Genomic DNA, 20,808 nt, shown 5'->3' on the forward strand with positions numbered 1-20,808 from the left:
CAGCATGTAGAAGGTATTAAAATCATTTTTGAAGGAGAGCAGGAAAATACTAATTCAATTTGATCCTTATGAAATAAGCATTTATCTTTTCTATTCTCAGACTGAGAAACCCTTCTAACTATTGATTCATTTAACGCTTCCCACTTGGCCAAAAATAGCCCTAGAGTGTTTATTTATTTATTATTTATTGTGTTGCTAGGGACTGAACACCAGGCCTTATGCATGCTGGGTAAGTACTCTGCCACTGAGCTGTACCCCCGGGCCCATGGTAGGGTTTTAAATATTTTATCATTGAATAGTTAACACATGCCTAGTGAACACAATTGAAAATGTTTGAAAAACAAAAAGAACTAAAAAACAATTCTCCTCACGCTGTCTACCTGCCTCAGTTTCCCTGTCTCTGAAATCAACCACTACCAACCAGGGTGTTTCGAACAATAAAGACAGTCTAGATAAAGCATGAATACAGTGTCTCAGCTCTGATTTCCATACACAATGCTTGCTTGTTGCTGTACACAGACGAGAAGGCTGGAATGCAGCCTTCTTTACATGTAATGTATTTTGAGATTGTTTCTGATTTATAGCCAGAGCTGGCCCATCCTTGATGGCTGTATAGTATTAGATTTTGGAGATAAAGATTAAGTTACTTAACTAATAATTATCTGTTGACACTGGTGTTTCTAAAAGTCTGCTGTTGTAAACAGAATACAATTATCCTTATAAACATACCACTTCCATATTTTATTGATAGGATGAATAACTAGAAGTGGGGTCACTGGACTCTGAAGTAGATATTTGGAACTTTGATGTCCGCTGCCAACGTTTGCTCTGTGGAACTTGAACTACTTTATATTTCCATCAGTAAGGCCTGAACTGCCAAGTCACTGTACCCTGAGTAACAAGAAGTAGTGTTACCAAATTTCTTTAATTCTTGTTAGTATTGTGTATGTAAAATATCTCACTCTAGTTTTCACTTTTATCTTCCATACCATATATACGATGTGGTTTTAGATTTACTTACTAAAATCTACTTGCTTCCTTCCCTATGGTATAGGAACTCACTTTACATTACATTTTTCTCAGTTTGTCGCTGTCTTTCCACTCTGTTTATGCTGTACATATATTAATAGACCTTTTTGTTTGGGTTTTTTTTGGGGGTTTTGTGATTTGGTTTGGTTTGGTTTTGGACAGGGTCTCACTGGGTTGCCCTGGCTGGCCTTGAATAACAAACACTTTACAATAGACTTTAATGTTTGGTAAGTCTAGTTTCACCTTCCCCAGTAGTCTCCAGGAGTTCTAGATCTGTTTCTTTTTCTCTATCAATTTTCAATTATAGTTCTAAAAAAAAATCTAGTATGTCTTTGTATTATAAAACTTATTCTATCTTTTCTATCTAAAATGGTCAATGACTGAAAATTAAATTAATATATTTGAAAGGTGGGTGTGCCCACTGGGAAGTGTTGAACCTATTAACACTATAGGACAAAAACTGCACTTTGGGGATGTGAGAAAACTGTGCGGATATTGGTCCCATTGCCCCTATACATACAAACATCCCTGTATGTTTGTCTATGAGGAACTTATAAGAAACAAAGAACCACAGTGATATGACCTCTGCCAGGTGCTACAGTGGGCAGATGAAGCTCTTTCCATCCTTCTGGATGCTTTGGGTCTCCATCTCCCTAAGTCTGGAGCACTGGGATGAGAGAGCTTGATGACTCCCAACTTGATATATGAGGTTTGCTTGCTGATGTGAGTGAGAGCTTCTTTTAAACTCACATAAACATATGCACCATACATGCATGCCACACACACAAACATGCACTCACATGCACACACAAACACTCAAAATCATCATATTTGCATTGTATGTACTTATTACTACCATTAATTAGTGTCTGGCTCTTAGGGAAATTTTTAAATGCATGCTTCCAAAAAGAGTAATGCTAAGAGCATCCTAGAATCTAGAATTCGTTCTTGGAGGCCCTGCAGCATTGTCCTCAGAATACTATTCATACTTTAGTATGGATTTGTAACTGTGTTTATTTCCTTCACATGCACCCTATGCGTTGTGCTTGGGGTCTCTCAGACTCAAGGCACATGAGAAAACATTTTTAAGTAAGAAAATGAATATTTGCAACTTACCAAACTCAAATTTTTTCCCTTTTTAAAATTTAAATTAGAAACAAGCTTGTTTTACATGTCAATCCAAGTTCCCTCTCCCTTTCCTCCTCTCCGCCCCCCACCAACCCCCATTCTCATCTCCTTTCTGCTCCCCAGGGAGGGTGAGGCCTTCCATGGGGGGATCTTCAAAGTCTGTCACATCAATTAAAGCAGGGCCTAGACCTTCCCCCATGTGTCTAGGCTGCAAACTCAAAAATTTTAATGGTTCCTTTTACACATCGAATTTTAAGGAAAAAATGGATTATTTTGTGTGTGTATTTCTGTAAAACCTCAGGTGACCTAATTTTATTGGAAAACACTCTGATGTGTAAAAAGGTGGATTATCACCATGTGGCTACATTTTAGTTACATGTCCCAACCACCTCTTATATGAATCCCCATTCATCAAAAGCTGTAGCTTTTGGGTCAGCAACCATTCCTGCCAAGTCAGGAGTCGCCCTCACAATGAACATGATGGATGAGCTACCAGACTGTTCTGAAAACCCAGCCACCAGGATAAGCCGGGACCCTGTCCTAGAGGGGCTCATTAAAACAGAAGGCACTGTTCTGTGTTCCCATTCACAGGAGCTGTCCTTCAGCAGGCCTGTCAATTATTCCTTGTTTTGTCTTTCCAAAGCAAGGTGGAGATGGGTTGCAGATAAAAAGATTCATTGTCTACACTTAAAATTTTAGAGATGGAGTTGAGGTGGGCCTTCCTTTTAACTATCCATGCACCATCAGGGATTCTTAAACAATCACCCTGCAAGAGAAGGGGTACCCCTCTGTTGTTGGCCCTTGCAAAAATATGGGAAGTGGCTTACATGACCAACAGGCCAGCTAAGATCGAAGATAAGAAGTTAGCACTGCTTTGTTCCCAAGCAGGCCTGGATCGACCTTCCAGCCCTGCTTACATTTAACCATGCCATAATCTATGAAAACAGACTCAATGAGACCCATTCACTGCACGATTGTGATGTTAAATCAGTAAAGATGCAGTGCTCCTGGCCTGGGAACCAAGATCCACCAGTTACTCAATGGTTCATTATCTACTCTCTAGTATAACAGCAAGCAATGGGCAGCCCCAGCAAAGGCTATGCCCATAGATGTGGCTCAGTCAGCTAGACACTGGACAGTCCCCACCATGCCCAGCTGGATCATATGGCCTGACATTATAGAAACAGCAATGCTTTAATCCTGAGAGTCTAAATATCTTGCCTCATTAACTCGGAATGCTAATGTCATCTTGAACATCTTTTCCCACAAAGAAATCCCTCGAGCATATAAAGAAGAAAGCTAAACACGTAACTGTGGGGTCAGGACAGAAATGGAAAAAAAGAGCTTGGTTGTGTGTTAACTTTCTCATGCACCGGTAGTCGTCTCCAGCCCCAGAAAGAAAACCATCTCTTTGTGAGTTATTACTGGTATTGTAATTAGCTTCCAGGATATTAAACACAGATACCAAGAGCACCATCTCCGGGTATACCTTAGGGCGAGAATGCCCTAAGATTCCAACTGCTGATCTGAATCATGCTTGCTCTGCATTCTAATGAGCCTGCCTGCTTTTGTGCGTAGCATTACCACTGTGGCTTTATCGTCTTGACCATTCTTTGGATAACTATCTTCCATTATTTAGATCTTAAGATCTCCAGTCTAACTAACACACAATCACACACACGCACACACCTGGCAACATGTTTTAGTTTCTGCAAGCCTCTCACACAGCCAACTCATCATTGCTCAGTGGTAATACCACATGGAGAAAAATCGTTTTCCCAGTTGGACAAAAGCAGTCCACTCTGCGTGGTAAATATGGTGTAATAATGAATTCACACGAGGGGGGAGTACCTGGTTGCAAGTTTTCCTTTCGGGTTCCACCTGAGTCATGCCAGGCTAAATGATTGCTAACAGCTAGCTAGCTGACCCCTTTGTGTCCCCTTCTCTAAGAGCTACAATTGTGCTGTCACATTGACTGTGCCACCAGAGGGAGCTGACATCCTCCTCCAGTGCCTGCTGGGCCCACAGATCAGGACAGGATGAAACTATTCAACCTTCTAAGAAAAATTACCCTCTCTGCTGAGCAGGCTGGGGCTCAGGGAAAGGGCAACACCTGCCGCTTGGTCTTGACTCTGACTTGAAGTGGGAAGAGCTGTTGGGTGAGTAACAGCACCATGTTTCTACACTGAGGAAGGCGGAACACTCATAAGCCAGCCACCAGTTAAGAGTTGGGGGTGGGGGAGAGAAATCCAAATGAGACCCAGAGACGGAAGAGAATGAGGAGCGCAAGAGTACTCAGGATAGTTCAGCAGTGATGAGATTGAGTAGCTCACGTGGCTCGGTAGCAGGGAGGGGCTGTAGGTGGGTAGCTGTCCCCAGGGGAATGGGGTAGGTGGAAGCCCCCTTCCGGCGTCTATATGTATCCAGAGGTTGGGATGTTTGGGATCTCTGGCTAAGTCCCATTCCAAACCCGGACCTCAGGGTGCCAAGCGATGGCCCCTCCCCTGGAATTGCATGAGTCCAGACTCCACCCCTAAAAAGCCTGCCTTTGGTGGCACCACCCCCGAGGTCATTAAAAGCCCCCACCTCTAGGTTCACCTCCTGGTCTGTCCCTACCCCTGGAGTCACCCAGGAATGCTTTGCTCAGATTAAACCTGGATCTTTTAATTTGGTTTGATTGGTTTATTATACCAACAATGGCAGATTTCCAGTAGCCAAGGATTTTTTTTAATTTAACGAGGGGAGAGGGGGTGCCAGAGGCACATGTCTTCTTCCCTGCCTGCCCTGGTGGAGTTCTAGTCATCCTGACACTTGAATAATGTCTTCCATCTTTTGGTGTGTGTGCATGTGACAAGTCGGCTTCTGTGAGTTTTCCTACTAGATGGTGGGTGTTGCACGCTGCTGAGTCGCCTGTCCTCTGAGAAGAGAACCTAGGCCATGCTCTGTGATGGCTTGCTCTGCACACAATTTGGGCCTGGCTAAAGAGTGGCCCCGTGGTTAGCTTTGAATGGAACTAGAGGCCCAGGCTCTGAAGTCACATCTCTGTTATCATTGTGCTACAATAAAAGAGTGCAGAGGGGGAGTCCGGGTTAAATTGTGCTGACAGACTTGACTTAGGGCTCAGGCACATTCCTTAACAAATCACTGGGATACTCCGGTGTGGAGGGGGGAGGTTCATAGGATAATTCTGTACTCACAGAAATGTGGCAGGCCAATGTTTGCTTCTGTTGTCCATGAGAGTTCATTTATAACCCACTTCTGAGAAGAAAAATTGAAAAACACACACTCAGGTGCATGAAGACAGACACACACAAGCATCTCTCTATCTATCTCTATCTATCTATCTATCTGTCTCTTCTCTCTTCTCTCTCTGTCTGTCTCTCTCTCTGCAGAAGTTCAGTTTGTTCAAGGATAAGGTGATTAGAACATCCTGCCATCTTCACAGACAAACAATCAGAAAACAGAGACCTAACTATGACACCATTCATAGTCTGCCACTAACAGATAAAGATAACCATGAATAGCCCATCTAGACTGCTGTGCTATGGCATGAGGAGACCTAGACCCTCTATCTTTTTTAGCACATGGCTGCCTTGTTAAAGTTTGCCTCACCATCACAAGATAGCCACTGTAGCTCAAGCCCTTAAATTGAAGTTCCAACAGCATCAAGGAGACAGGGATAAAGATGAGAAAAAAGCGCCTCTGGGTTGAGTGCTATCCTCTCAAGCATTGTCCCTGAAATTCTGCCTTGTGAACTCTGCTGGCATCTTCCCGACCATTGATAAGTCCAAGGAAGGCTAAAATGCATACTGGACAGGCAGCTTGTAAACTCTGTTAGAAATGCCATAGTGCCAACAGAATAAATGACTATGTCCCCAGAGAGGGCAAAGGTTAAAGGCCAGAGTGTCTCACCCCTTTTGCTGTGGCCAAGGAAGAACGACAAATAGTAGAATTCTCCATCTCTCAGCTACTATAAGCCCGCTGAGTCATCTTTGTGAGTCATGGACTCTGCAGGGGCTTGTTCTTATTCCCACCCTTGTTTCCATCACCAAATGTCAGCCCCATAGCTTGACAATTTCTGAACCTGTTCCTGATCTGCAAGGTGGCCTCTCTCCTGCTGACTTCCCTGACAAGAGTCTGAAACCACTGTAGGACTGGGTTCTATTGAGGAAATTATAATCTGTAGGGTGGGTAAGCAAGACCTGCCTGGAAATTCTTTTCTCTTTTTTAACTCTCATTTTCAGGGTTGCTCTACACAAAATCATATGCTGACATCACAAATATGGTAACTGGTGATCAGTATGGACTCTGGATTCCAAAATCCATGTCCAAACCCCAATACTGTCTTCCCCAAGCAAATTATGTATCATTTCTGGGCCAGCGACTTCTTCATCATTGTAGTTTTGGATGTTTTTTGTTTGTTTGTTTGGTTGGTTGGTTGTTTATTTGTTGTCCATAAAATGGGAGAATAAGGACATATCTCCTGCTGGTTGCATGAGGACTTAATAAGGAAAAATTATATGAAGCATGAATACAGGACCTGACAGAGTTACATGTGTAACTGATGTAAATATTTATTCTTTATCTCCAGACTTCTGAAAATTACACAGATAGATGCTCTAAGGCTAGTGTTAATGTGAAAACATTTCTTTCAAGAAGTCTGTGCTTGCTTCTATGTTCGCCACTACTGTTTGATTATTTGCTTTTCCAAGTATGGTTTAAAAACTGCTGGGAGCCTCATACGGTAGTTAATACATTATCTTAAGCAATTTAATGCAAATTAATTTTTACACAACCTTGAGTTTCAAAAGCCATTGGACTAGGGGGGGAAGAGTGATGTTTAGGAGGCTGTTTGTTGTCTCCATCTGGACCCTGGAGCAGCCCCATCTGCTCTCACGGGTACCACCAGCTCTCAGCAGCTCCCCTGCCAAACAGCATGTGGAGCCTTTAAACTCAAGTGCTCTGGAGTACATGGAAAGATGGATGCGTCGGGTTTTGTAGGAAACATAAGGGAATTGCATGGGCATTTCAAAGTTCTGGTTTTGAACTGTCACCCAAGTTAGACATCAGGTTTATAGTTTGTTTTATTTCTGAATTTCTTTCTCTCTCATGATCTGATAGGGTCACAAGAATGACAGTTCTCATTCCCTGATAGGGTTTCTCAGGCTGTGTTTGAGAGCTTTGGGCTTGTTCTTCTGAGTACATGGACACTGGGCGGGAGCCACTAAATGGTTCATGAGGGAATGGCAAGCTTGCGACCCTTTGAAAGCTGATTGGACTGGAGCAAAAGGGAGGCAGGGAGACTAGTTAGGATGTTATCACAGAATTCAGACCGAGGAGTATGATACCTGAAGGGGGTCTGTAGCATCAACAACAGACAGAAGTACAAAGACCCTTTGGAAGGAGGGTAAAGAGGTTGCTGACTTGCATGCAAGAGAAAGGGCAGTGCTGTGAATTTCATAGTGGAACCACAGCATGGATGACAAGGCTCAGCTCCTGGGAAAGTGGCCCTGTGAGCAGACGGAGGTCTGAGGGAAGGTGATGAGTTCAGCTATGCATGGTCAAGTCACTGTGTCCAGCCTCGACAGCACATGGGAGAAGAGTGGCTGGAATATGACTCACGGCCAACTGTATCACTGCAACGTGGCATGTCCAATGTGGGGCTGTATCTGTTAACTCATCAATAATCTTTGCCTCTGGAACCTAGAAGTTCAGCAGTTCACTAGTGTATCTGTTAAGACTGGCTACACTTGGCTGCTTCATTCCGAAGTCACACACCATAAATAGAAACCTATGTTTCTCAGATACACTCTTGCTACTGTGATTCATCAGCCAGCTGTATGAACCTAAGAGAATCTGAAGGACTGCCACTGCTGGTGTGCCCCTTGCTCCTCCTGCTGGTGAGCCCCTCGCCCACCCCTCTTGCTGGTGAGCCCCTTGCCCCTCCCTCTTGCTGGTGAGCCCCTTGCTTATCCCTCCTGCTGGAGGTCTGGGTGGCTGTGTCAGCTGCACGGAGTGTCTATGCTCTTCCATTTCAGAACTCCAGTCCCTAAAGGACCCCTGACATATTCACTTAGCAAAGAAATAATCAGAGTGGTGGAACAATGCTACAAAACATGCCCGAGATGAGCACTAACTCCAATTGTCCATTTTATCAAGAACCGAGGAGGCAGAGATGTAGCCTTGCCTATCATGCCCTGGGTTCAACCCTGGGCAATTAAAAAAGGGGGTGTGTTTTGAAAAGTACTCTGAATTCTTTCTGTTCCGTAAATTGCCTCTCGGTTTCTAATAGTTCTCTTTCATAAGGTACTGGTAAGAAATGGCAGAAAGCACTGTCACATTGATAGCAATTTGGAACTATAATTCAACAACAATAATTTTCATCCCTAAAAAGGAATATCCAGCCCAGAGAGCTTCCTCAGATATTATTAAAATACTGGTGATATATTTGGGCATGTTCAGGTGCAAAACCCAGCCTGGTGTGAATTTGGTGCCTTTATAACAGCTGAGCAGAAGCCACCCTCGAGGCAGAGGTACTTTTTGCTGTTTCTAGGAGCAAGCAGGGCCCTTAATTCACTCTTTTGTCCCACGTCTTGTTGAGATTCCAGAAGTGACTGTGGTCAGCTGTGGATATACACCAAGCCCAAATGGTGGCAGGTATAGACCACAGCAGAGGAGGGAAAGCAAGGTCAAACTCCAACTGCTAGCAGCTCAGTGGGCTGAAGGAAATACAGTCTCAGGAACAACGGAACGGAGAGAGCTCTGTGCTCACATGGAGGTGGAGATTCTAGGTTTGTTTGTATAACTGGATTGGGTATCGGGTCAGAACATGCCAGCCTCTCTCTTAGCCACGCTTAGGTTAAGGATAAGAAGCCTTAACCACCCATAGGTCTATGACAGGGAAAGAGGAGAAGCCACTATCTCCCAAGGTCACTGTAATAGGAACTAGATAATTAAACCTAAATAAACAAAGCAGAAGGACTCTGTTTCTGCACGGAGCTCATGGAATGGCACAGCGTCTAGTCAGCTTCCTGTTACTATAGCAAAGCAGCTGCCATCATGGCAGGGAAGGCATGGTGGTGGGAACACAGCTATCTGGTCATGTTGTGTCCACATCAGGAAGCAGAGAGCTCAGATCTGCAACAGAATCAACCTTTCCTTACCTAAGTTGCTTCTTTCCAATATCTTGTTGTAACAATGACAAAAGTAGTAAAATTCACAATGTCTAATATCCAATCCAGAATTACCAGGCATTCAAAGAAGCAAGAAAAATTTGATCCATAATAATTAGAAAACTCAATCAGTGCACTTAAAAAGAGAAAAAATGAATTTTTGAAAGCTTATCTTGCAGAGACTCCAGTGTGTGATCTGATGAACCATTACTTTGGGTCTCTGATGGGGATGCCAGATAGCGGGAGCATAAGGCTAAGCACACTCACGTTGAGAACACTCAGGTTGGATCCACCATGCATCCCAAACAGGCTTGTTCTTCCTCTCTCCGGCTCTCCTTGGTCTGTAACAAGGTATACTCTGCAGTGAGTCAAGACAACTTGCTTCATGGGAAGACCTTGTTTGTCATTCTCATCCCTGATTCGGACCACATAACCCTTCCATTCTTCACCCAGAACATCAGCAGCTGCTTCTGTCATCATGAGCTTCTCATAGAAAGTGCAAAGCTTGTGTTCATTGTCCATTTCAATGATTCATTGGCTTGGAAGGGGCTATTCAGCTTCATCTTGACAGGGGCTACCACCTGGGAGGCTACACACCACACACACACACACACACACACACACACACACACACACACACACACACACACGAGGATCACATCTATAAAGTTCATTTTAAGTATGAAAAATGTGATTGGAGAGCTAGATGACATGCTTCGGGTCTGCACACAAAGGAAGATGACAGGAGGCTTCTGAGAAGCATCTTTTGTATCCTTGTGTGCCTTGAGCTATGAGAATGTTACCTATTAAAAATATAAATAAAATATAGAATAAACTACATGTGCTCGTCACAAGAAAGCTCAACAATGGAGTGTGACTTTCAGATCTGGGAAAGGGGAGTCCCCCAGCCACCCAAATGGCCAAGTATAAGGTACGTCCCCTCGTGCAAAAATATCTCATGTGCTCCTGATGGATCGGGAGACTGAGACAATCAATAAGGTTGTCCCAAGAGACAAGCTGTGCATTCCAACTTTTAGGTCCAATTGGGTTTTCACAGAATCAACACAATGAGTCTTGCACTGTTCTTGAAGAGTCTGGTCCAAAGGGAGAGCCCCAAGGATTAGGCCCCTGGGAATAAGTTACATGGCCATAGACTTAGGCTCAGCACAGGAAACAATATTCTAAAACCAAACAGTCAGAATAAAGTAGACCTCCTTGGGAAGTAGTGTACTCATTGCTCCTGGGGCATTTAAATAGTGACTGGCTTTGCACAGGTATACCACAGAAAAGTTGGGCATCCTGTGGCCGATGCAATCATCCATGAGTCCTACAAAGGTGACTGTGGCTACTGTTCCCCTCTCTCTATATGAGAACGGATTCACTTTCCCAGAACCATCAGGAATTAATTACCTGCTGGTACCAAGCCTTCAGGAACATCCACATCTCTGTATGTCCTACAGGCCATTCTGTTGCTCATAGCGCCTGACCAGTCGTCACCATGAACCTTGGGGCTTGGGTTTACAGATACTCCTTTCTCTGCAATACCCCACTAGTTCCTTGCCTTTGCAGCCAACCTCATTTGTGTAACAAATTTAGAGTATCAGAGCAATTCCTCCAGACTGGAACTTGGCTAATTTTGTCCAGAGTCAACACTTGTCCTAAGGGAAGAGATTCTCCCTGTGGTAACCCTATCTCAGGAGAAAACAAAGAAAGAGAGAATTCTGAGAAAGAGGTATGTCTCCCCCACCCCAGTGTTTTATTTCACACAAAGGAAGCAGAGGAAGAAGAAAGAAGAAAATCTAGGAGGGAAAGCTGTTTGGGGCTAAGCCAAACAAACTTAAGTGCTTTAAAGAATAAATTGGTGGAGTAATTCGAATCATGGGCAGGTGCTAGGGATGTAATTTAGTAAATGCTCGGGAACCTGCCAGAGAAGAGAAAAATGCATCACTTTGGAGATCATTTCCCAGCAGCTCCATAAAAGAAAACTGATTACAGGAATTTAATAAGTAAAACAGAGCCAGAAATAGTGTGATCAAATGAGTTTTTAATTACATTTCAAGCAGAAAAAAATTCCAATTCCTGCTTCTGGGATTAAAAAAAAAAACAAGTTCTAGAGAAATGCTTTTGTAGCAGGAAAATAGCATATACACTAATTTCCATAGGAATTACAGTAGTCAGTTTAATTAAAAGGCTTGATCAAAGTAAAGAGGAGCCTGTGCCAAGGCACACTAAATAAGAGCATGGCAGTCATTGCTGCCTCTCACTATTGTCAAAAATAAATAAATAAACAGATGAGCAAACACTGAGTGTTGAGCAGAGTTTGGGCATCTGCATTTTTCTAGTGGAAATAAAGGGAATTTTTAATCACTGGGTTATTATGTTGCTTTGCTTTACTCGCATGTGAAATAAATGGTACATCAGATTTTAAATGAGATGTTTCTAGTTTGTGTGACAAAGATAACCAGAAAGAACACCACACACACACACACACACACACACACACACACACACACACACACACACACACACACAAGGTGGGGTGGGGATGGGTGAGAATAACTATTACAGAACACCCATGTGAAGAGAAGAGGTACCTCAACCAGCAGGAGTCTCACTGTTCTTTTAGATATGTTTGGGGGATAGGTCAGATTTACTGACAGGTCGTTTGAGATGTGCTTAGGGAAAGACATTTTGACATCTGTAGGACACACTGTTCTTTGAATGGGGACTTTGCTGCAGACCACTCCTTAACCACAGGGCACACCTATGGAATGCCTTCTGGAAGATGTGCAGAAACTACGGTGGTTTTAGTCTTGGTTCAACTTTGTGATGAGTGGGACCCACCTACAAAGAGTCTCCATGGGACCACGGTTTTAATCCCTGGTCTAAGAAGTAGGGCTCAGTTAGAAGCATCATCTTTCTAAAGACAAGTACTTCTGCATCCCCAGGCTCATTCTCTTAGTGTTGTATAGGGAAACATGGCTACGGCTAACCTTAGTTGTCAACCTGACACAGCCTGGAAAGAGGAAACCGCAACAGAACTGCCCCTCCCATCAGATTCACCTGTGGGCATGTCCGTAAATGTTGCCATCCCTGTGAGGGTGGGCCTGGCTTATATATGAAAAATAGCTGAACAAGCCAAGAGGATCAAGCCAGTTAGCAACACTCCCCCCTTGGTCTCTAGTTCAGTTCCTGTCTTGGCTTCCCTTGATGATGAACTGTAAACTATAAAATGGCTCTGAGTTTGAGTCCAACCAAGTTCTGGGCTAGCCAAGGCATGGTAAGACACTGCCAAAAAAAAAGCAACAACAACAAAGAAGATGGACTATTACCCAAATCCCTTTTTCTACTGCTGGAGCTTGAATGCAGGGTTTTCCACAGACAAAGATTCTACCACTGGATGACAACCTTAGCCCTTTATTTCCTTTTTTTAAAAATTGAATTGTTTAAAATATAAGAGGGTCCCTAGACCCTTTGCTATGTATGCTCTATATGAATGGTTTTACTGATATTTATTATTTATATTTATTCACATGCAGATACAGATGTTTTTGCTAATCATATCTTACTGGTTGAATATGTGGGAATCTTTCATGATAAGCAGTAAGACTTATTTAAATACAGGGATGGGAGACAAAAATATTTAGGACTGAGGTCGTAGCTCAGAGGTAAAGTACTTGCCCAGCATGTACAAGGCCTTGGGTTTGATCCCTAACACTACAGGTAAATAAATTAACAAAAAGCATTTAACAGCGAGAAAGAGAACCCTAAACTTTTAGTTTTACAGTCTAAGTTTAAAAACTTCCCAATGGAACAGAGTATAACAAGGCTTTCCCTGTTGGGTAGGGTGTTTGTTCTCTATGCCCCTCTGGCCTGTAAGATGGTTCTCTACTGATATTTAGCTCTCTGAACCTGTTCTAACCCCACTTCACAGGCAATGTATTTGACCCACCCTATAGTGCCCCATCTCTGGGTAGACTGATTCAAAAACTACTCATGGAAGGCCCATGAGCATCCAATTCGAAAGAGACAGCATACTGCCAGGATTCTCATTCCACTGCTGGGGACCATCCAGGGCTTCTAAGGTCAGAAGCCAGTCACACCACTTGGAAGTAGGAACCTCTTCTCTTAAAAAGGATGGATTAAATGCAAAAGGGTGTATTTAGAAGGACCTATGGCTCTTGGGCAATTTAGGACCCTGAAGCATCAGTTTCACGAGGCTGGTGATCCATCTGCCCTGCCTGATCATGGCTCTCATTTCCTCTCTCCTCGTCTCCCCCATACCTCCCCACTACTCTTCCCAACCCCTTTCCCTTCACATCGTATCTGTTTCCATATGTGTTTGCTTCAAAAGGAATATAAGGCTCAAAAAAGACGAAGTTAGGAACGCTGAGAAAGGAAAATAAGAGGGCTTGCAGACAAGTGGACCAGATACAAGGAAGGGCAGGACTCTGAGAGAGATGCAGTGTCTTGTCAGAAGGCTCCTCCCCCCACACCCAGAAGAACACTAGGCCACTGCTGCCCTTTTGTATCGTTCAGGACTATGTCATTGCATGTTTTTTTTTCCCCTAAACTTCTTTATTGAATCTTGGGGGTTTCACATCATACACCGAAATTCTGTTCACCTCCAGGTCCCCCCCATATTCCCTCTCATCCCTGTTGCATCCCCCCATGAAAGAAAACAAAACAAAGTAAGCAAGCAAACAAACAAAAGCAACAACAACAACAAAAAATACCCAATAAACCAAAACAGGACAAAAACCACACCAAAAACAGAAAAATCTCTGCTTCTCCTTCTCTCCTGCCTCTCCATCACCTCTTCATCCATCCTAGGGGCAATGGAGGATTCAGTGTGCCATATAGTATACTCCTTTGACCCATCAGCTTGAATGGCAAATGTTCATTGCAATGAGCCATTGTTCTGGTTCAAGGCCTCGGGTTTTTGGTACACTGTCCTCACTGGATCTTCACTGGAACTCTTCTGGGGTATCCTGTGTCTTGGAGATCTTGCGGGTATCATTCCTCAGGACCAGTCCCTTCATGAACTCCAGCAGGACCTAGATGGGGCAGGTGCTACGGTGGGTCAATCCAAGACCCAGTTTTGGACCTGACTGTTAGCCAGGCAGGACAGATGGAGACACTAAGGCCACCCATGCAGGGTGGTGGAGTGAGCTCCCCAACATGCATGCCCTCAGGCTCGGTTCATCCTCACCTCACCTGTGGTGAGGGATAAGAGCCCTCTCTCCCAAGTGCAGGGGCCAACTGTCTTGCTGTAGTGGGCAGCGAGAAGCAAGGCCAGCTTTCCCATGGCAGTGAAGGGCAGGACTGGTTCAATATAGCCCTCTGGAGTGATTCCTAAAGCCTCCTAAGGTGACACTAGCCACAGACATCAACACAGACCCAGGCTATGGCTGGACCATGGCCCTTGGCAGCAGCTTAGGCCCGGATGACATCCTGGCTCTGGATGGAAGGAATGGTCTGGACATCACCACTGCCCCCAACAGCAGTATGGCCCTGAGACACTAACTTGGCCCTTGATCTTGGGTGTCTGTGCCACCTTTGATAGTAGCAGGAGCATCGGATATCAGCACAGACCCTGGCTGCAGTTCGTCCATGGACCCTGCCATGGCCCTCAGCTGCAGCTCAGGCCTAGACACCACTTTGTCATTGAGTAGCATCGCAGGCCACTCAGATATGGATGCATCCTGGTTCTTGAACACCAACCCAGACTCAGGTGGCTGGTTTGACCCGGACTTCTTCATGGCTCTAGGTGGCAACCTATGTCAATCAGGACCCTGTCTCGTACAGAGCCATGGACCTAAACATGGCTCTCGGTGGCAGCCTGGGCCTGGATGACACCCTGACCCCAGGTGGTAGCACAGGTCACCCGTATTGGTATTGTTTTGCTGTGGCATGGCCTTCAGACTCCACCCAAGCTTCAGGCTCCAGCCCAGATCCCCGACCTCAGTGTGGGCCCTAGTGGTAACCTGTGACACAGAGTTCAAGGCAGACCCCAGCTGCAGCTGAGCCACAGACCCAGACATTGCCTGAGACAGCAGCTTAGCCTGGTCAAAATCCTTGTTCTGAGTGGTAGCTCCAGACAGTCACTCCATGCTAATCTGTATGTTCAGCATGGCCACCACCCCTTTTGCTTTGGAAAATCAGTCTCTCCTCTTGTTTTGGAAATTTCCCTGGTCTTTCTTATGTGGGAAAGTTCTTCAGGCGTCTGTGGCAGATGCCATCCCAAGGTTATTTTTTAAAAACTTAAGTTCACAGTCTACTGATAGGCAAAACTCTCTCTGGCAGGCAAAAACATGGTTATTAACAGATGAAGGCGAGCTGCATTTTTTGTCTTCTGTTTTGTTTGATGCACTTGTAAACTCGGACGGAGTCCACAAGGCTGCCTTTCGGCCATCTTGTTTATTTCAATCTCAGCACAGGCTTTATGAACAGAACCTAATAGTGTTGGACGCATGCCTGCTTCTCAGAAATAGTTTGTGTTTACCAAAGTAACCGTTTCCTTTCATATAACTGTTCCAGTCCCCTCATAAACAGAAGGAGGAAGGGTATACATATTCATGACCTGGGTTCCTCTCTCTCCACCTTTTTCTCCTTTGTTCTAGGCCTTGGTGAAGGTCAACGCCAAACTGAAGCCCATGCTAGATTCAGTGGCTGCCAACCGAAGGAAGTGGGAGGAGTTACATCACAAAAGACTGCAGGTCTCTGCTGCCTCCCCGACCCCGACCCCCTCGAGTCTCATGGCAGCAGGCGGAGACAGATTGTAAATCACCCAGAGCCTCGTGCCACCCTGTGACCTGGAGGGTCCTCTGCAGCCTGAAGGATCGGTTTCAGCAACCGCATCAACCTTTTCTTTCAGCTCAGATAGTCCTAAAGTGTAGACGGGGCCAGGAAGCACACCCGAAAGTGTGCTTGGCAGCAGAGCAATGGAAGGGTGAAGGACAGAGTCGGGCAGAGAACTTGACCCTCGACTTTCCGTGGTGAACACACACGGATGGATTTGGATGCCTGAGGGCTGATAGCCTCACTTGTTCTGAGTTGAGGACACCGAGGCAAAAGTGTCACTAACGCTGCTTCATGTATTGCACTTTTCTGTTAGAAGCACTTCCCTGTTTTGCAGCCAGCCTCCCCTGGAGCAGGCCTTTGCACCAGACTCTCCTGATTTGCATCTTAGGTGTTTTATTTCTAATCCGACTGTTTCTTAGTGATGCACCAGACCCTTGGTCTCATTTACCTGTTAGATGAGCCTCCCCTCCTTATGAGCACCAGCTAACCCCAATCTTCCCAAAGGGTCCCTAATAGGAGTGTGTTTGTCTAATTGGTGTTACACGGGATCTGTAACTCTGCAGTGAGATCACAGTTGACTTCTTCAGTTTTTTTTTTAATTCCGCCTTCATTGTAGACCAGGCCTTTTCCTGGGAGGAATGGATTAATAATTTTATGAAAGCAAAGATGAAGTGGAATCTACAGTCACATGCACCACAAGTAGCGTGTGAACACCGGAACTGCTTCCAACAGAGAGGGGCGGATTTCACGGGTGCAGAGGAGCCCTGAGACCGAGCACGAATTAGCTTGGGGTGAAAAAGGTTGGGGATAACATTTAAGGTACCTCAATTTTACTTTTTTCCTTAAGTGAAAAAAAAGAATATTCTAGAAAGACCAGGAGATAACATCTATACAACATATATCCTATAGGAAGTCAGGTCTACAGGTAAAAAAACTGTTTTAAATAGATGTGACTAGGAAGGTGCTTTGATGCTGATTTCACCTGAGACACTATGGACAGGGTTCATCTTAACCAAAAAACACTGGGCTTGCTGTCCTTCCCGTTACATCATTAGCTGAGTGACTTTGGACAGGTCACTACATTTCTCTGCTTCCCAAATTGTCAAGTGGATTACACTAGGAACTTATTTGCAGAAACCTTAGCGTTAAAATCCTCTGTCTAAACAAACTTTCAAGGACTCCCCAGGACACAAGATAGATGAAAGCTGAGATCTTCTGTTTGAAGCACGTCTTGGGAGTCTAGAACCCACAGGTCTTAGAGGGTCCAGAGCCCACACAAATGGTCGTCTCTTTGTTCACATACATGGTACCCCAAGAGAGCCTCTGAGAACTATGAAAATCCCTGGGAGATGTGAAACATGAATGTCAGCCCAGCTCTGAACAATAACACTTACAAAACAGCTTTTCTTACTTTTACTGATCAGTATCGGTTATTTGCTTTACTCAAATCCAAAAGGAATGGTATTTGAAGATGGGGGGATAAAATGAAGGTACCAAAACAGGAGTGGGGTGGGCTGGCAATCAACATGAGGAAGGCAGCTTTGTTATGGCAAGAGACCTAAAAAAAAAAATTATAAACTAGGGGAGGGTTAGGCTAGAAGAAGATAGGGGCTAAGGCAGATGGTTAAGACAATGGCTAAGGAGAGGTGAAAATCAATCCAAACAAAGAAAAAAAGGCAATTACAGTACCCCAAAAAATGAGGGTGCAGAATCATGCCATCAACTGAACAGGAAGGAGACACAATTACAGGGGAGAAAGAAGCTTGACAACGGAGAGAAGGAAGGGGTGAGTGCACTAAGAAATAACGTTGCTAGCTGCCCTTTACAGCTGTGTCTGCAGGGAAGGCTGCAGAGACTTGGAGAAGGGGGGTGTGAGTACAGAAAAAAAAAATTGCCTCTGCAGAGCAGGTAAGAGGAGGCTTGCAGATTTATGGATTTTATTAAGCCAGTTTTCTGAATCACTCTGCTATAAAGGAAAATAGCTTCTGCAGAGCTGTCTCCTTCCTTCAGGTGAGGAACAAAGGATGGGTGGGGTTAGGAACAGACCCCGGTCTGCAAAATCATTGTGTGTCTGCAGCTCGGAAGCACTGCAGGTGTCCCTGCCTCACCACATCTTGTTTATGTCCCAGATGAGAATCCGTCCATATGAGGCTGCAGTGAGCCCACATCTGTTACCCTTCCTAACAATAAATAAATAACAAGAAAAACGATGCCAGTCCATGTAAAGCAAAAATTTTCAAGTGTGTGCTTTATGACAAAACTGGACCCAGTGTCTTCCAGAGACTGCAGGCAGCAATGAGACAGCAGCTCCCCTTTGCCCTGAATGTTGATGCTACACAGTGCTAAGGGGGGACATAATTTATAGCACAGACCCTACGGCTTCCACTAAGGTTGAGTTTTCCTCTCATCTTCTTGCCTTTTTATTGGCTTCACTGCATGGTTGCCAATAGCAACATCCATTGGTAGCAAAGGGAGTTCAACACCATTGCAATCTGCCAGACAGGGGAGCCCTGACAATGTCAACCATCCATCAAATAGCTGTTTGTAATTGCCTCCATCTATTTCTCCTGTCTCAAGGTATCTTTCCTATTGTGGGTCAAGATTCAGAAACTGCTGACTAATGCCCTGGGTCTGTTCCTCCATGACTATGGAGAAGTGGGAGAGATTGTGGTAGCCCTCCTGATGCCAAACCCTAAAGGTCGGAGGTTAGAATTCTGGGACATGAAGGTATATTTAAAGCCCTTGTAAAACAAGTTCTTTCTCATGAATGTGAGTTATGTGCAATCCAATCCTAGTCTAGCTTTCCAAAGCACAGAATGAGAAACTTCCCAATCCTTATTTTTCATTGTTGTTTCCTGCTGGAGAAAGGCAGGAAGTGTGAGCCCTCTACAAAGGGAAAAAAGAAAAACACTCAAGCCGATAAGATTGTCTGCTTCCTCGGGTCTCTTGGCATGATCAGCAGAGATGACACCATCTTACTTTTGTATGAGATGTATTTTTTCAGAAATTGTATCTATTCATATTAGTGAGTATATAATATGTGCACAACCTACAACACAGCTGGTGATGCTGGTGAGTGAGTGCAGCTTGGCAGACCACCAAGTACACAGCAGACCAGGACTCCATCCTCGGCAATGGACCTACCATCTTGGGACTCTGAAGGCTTCAGGTTTCTATCTGTTAAATAAAAAGCCCCAACTTTCCTTCCATTTCTGCATCAAAGGACCAAGCTATGCTTTGCTTTTGGAACTTCATCTAGATAATTTTCTTCTTTCTGCTTCTCAAATAAAACATAAGCAAACCTTATGAGAGAGTCGTCTTCATCCTGAAGACAGAGTAAACATTTACATATAGAGAGAGCAGACACAAAACAACCTTCCCACAAAGTGTCTGAGCCAGCCTCTAATGAATGTGAAAGATGCTGTCATCAACACCTGCTTGTGTGTATTCTCTGATGTCGAAAAGAACAGCTTCAGATTATCTCATATCGTCGAATCCCATATGGGAATCATTAGTTCAGAAGTGAATTTATAAAAACAAGCCAAGAAAAGTAAAAATTGCACATGACTTTTCTGTTTCTGAAACCTGGAGGTCTACCTGCTTTCAGGTACTTTAGGTTTGTAAATATCTTGGAATTAAAATGATCTTAGCATTTTTTTTATTCGTGCAGTAACAGTAGTATGTTTCTGGAATTCAGTTGCCTTTTCTGCATATCAAAATTTAGCATACTTTAGTAACTTAAGTCATTAGACTGGCTTTACTCAATTTACTTTGCAATACAATTGTTTTTAAACCCATTTCTCCCACTGAAGCTTGTGAGTTACAGAAAGACCAAAAAAAAAAAAAAAATACAATTGTAACCTCCAGTAATAGGAACAATTCCTCTCAAGTGCAGCAAGTGACACATTGTCTGTGTCACCCCCCTTTGCCCCAGCTAGTGATTTTAGGTTGTACATACTTTGATTTTGAATGTCTTTGCATGTTTATGCATCTCTCAGCAGCACTAAAGGCAAATGTTCATCTATGTATCAATCTATAACAACCAATGTTATTGAATGTATACACTGGTGCAGAAATGTTTGTTTTATTAAGTAAGTGAACTACTTGCTGCGAAAAAGAAAAGTATCTTCTTTGAGACTATCATTTGTCTGTGTTCATTTCTGTATACATGTGTGTTAGAGTGCTCATTTTTCTTTTGCTTTCATGCAGGTTTAGATGAAATCATACTTAGAGCAACTTTAAAGCATAGCACAGTGTGGAGATAGAAGTCTAGTTTATTGAGTCCCATTCCTTTGGAGGGCCATTGCTTTTGCCATTTTATTTTGATTTACACTAATCTAAAAGAGGGTCCCCTACTGACTTGTTTCCTAATTATTGTTGTTTTACACAAAAGAAGGGAAATACGTTGTCAGCTGGCTTGTGTGAAGCCCCTCTCTTTGTGTAGTTTCCAGGTTAATACTGCATTTAACACTTGGTTAAACGCTGCTTGGCCGTTTCAGAAGCAACTACCCACGGCTTTGAAACAGACTGCTTTAAGAAAACAAAAACTTCTTGTTTTTAATAAAATGCTTAATGTTTAACTAACGTTCTGTAATAATCTTTGTGTTGAGGATGCATGCATTCTAATTCCTACAATTTAATCGTCACAATTTAATTCATTAACTTTGGTCAGTGT

At 43.8% G+C, this 20,808-nt stretch overlaps 1 protein-coding gene across 1 annotated transcript in view; it reads left to right on the plus strand.

The window, feature by feature from the left end:
- LOC100756511 (dual 3',5'-cyclic-AMP and -GMP phosphodiesterase 11A) overlaps positions 1–20,273 on the plus strand; it is a 361,367-nt gene extending 341,094 nt beyond the window's left edge. Inside the window, exon 20 of the mRNA XM_027420128.1 lies at positions 15,953–20,273. Within this exon, the coding sequence (XP_027275929.1) occupies positions 15,953–16,114 (162 nt within the window). The 3' untranslated portion in view covers positions 16,115–20,273. The remainder of the gene's footprint in view (positions 1–15,952) is intronic.
- Positions 20,274–20,808: the final 535 nt, after the last annotated feature.

Source organism: Cricetulus griseus, chromosome 6 (genome assembly GCF_003668045.3).
Source record: "Cricetulus griseus strain 17A/GY chromosome 6, alternate assembly CriGri-PICRH-1.0, whole genome shotgun sequence".
NCBI lineage: Eukaryota > Metazoa > Chordata > Mammalia > Rodentia > Cricetidae > Cricetulus > Cricetulus griseus.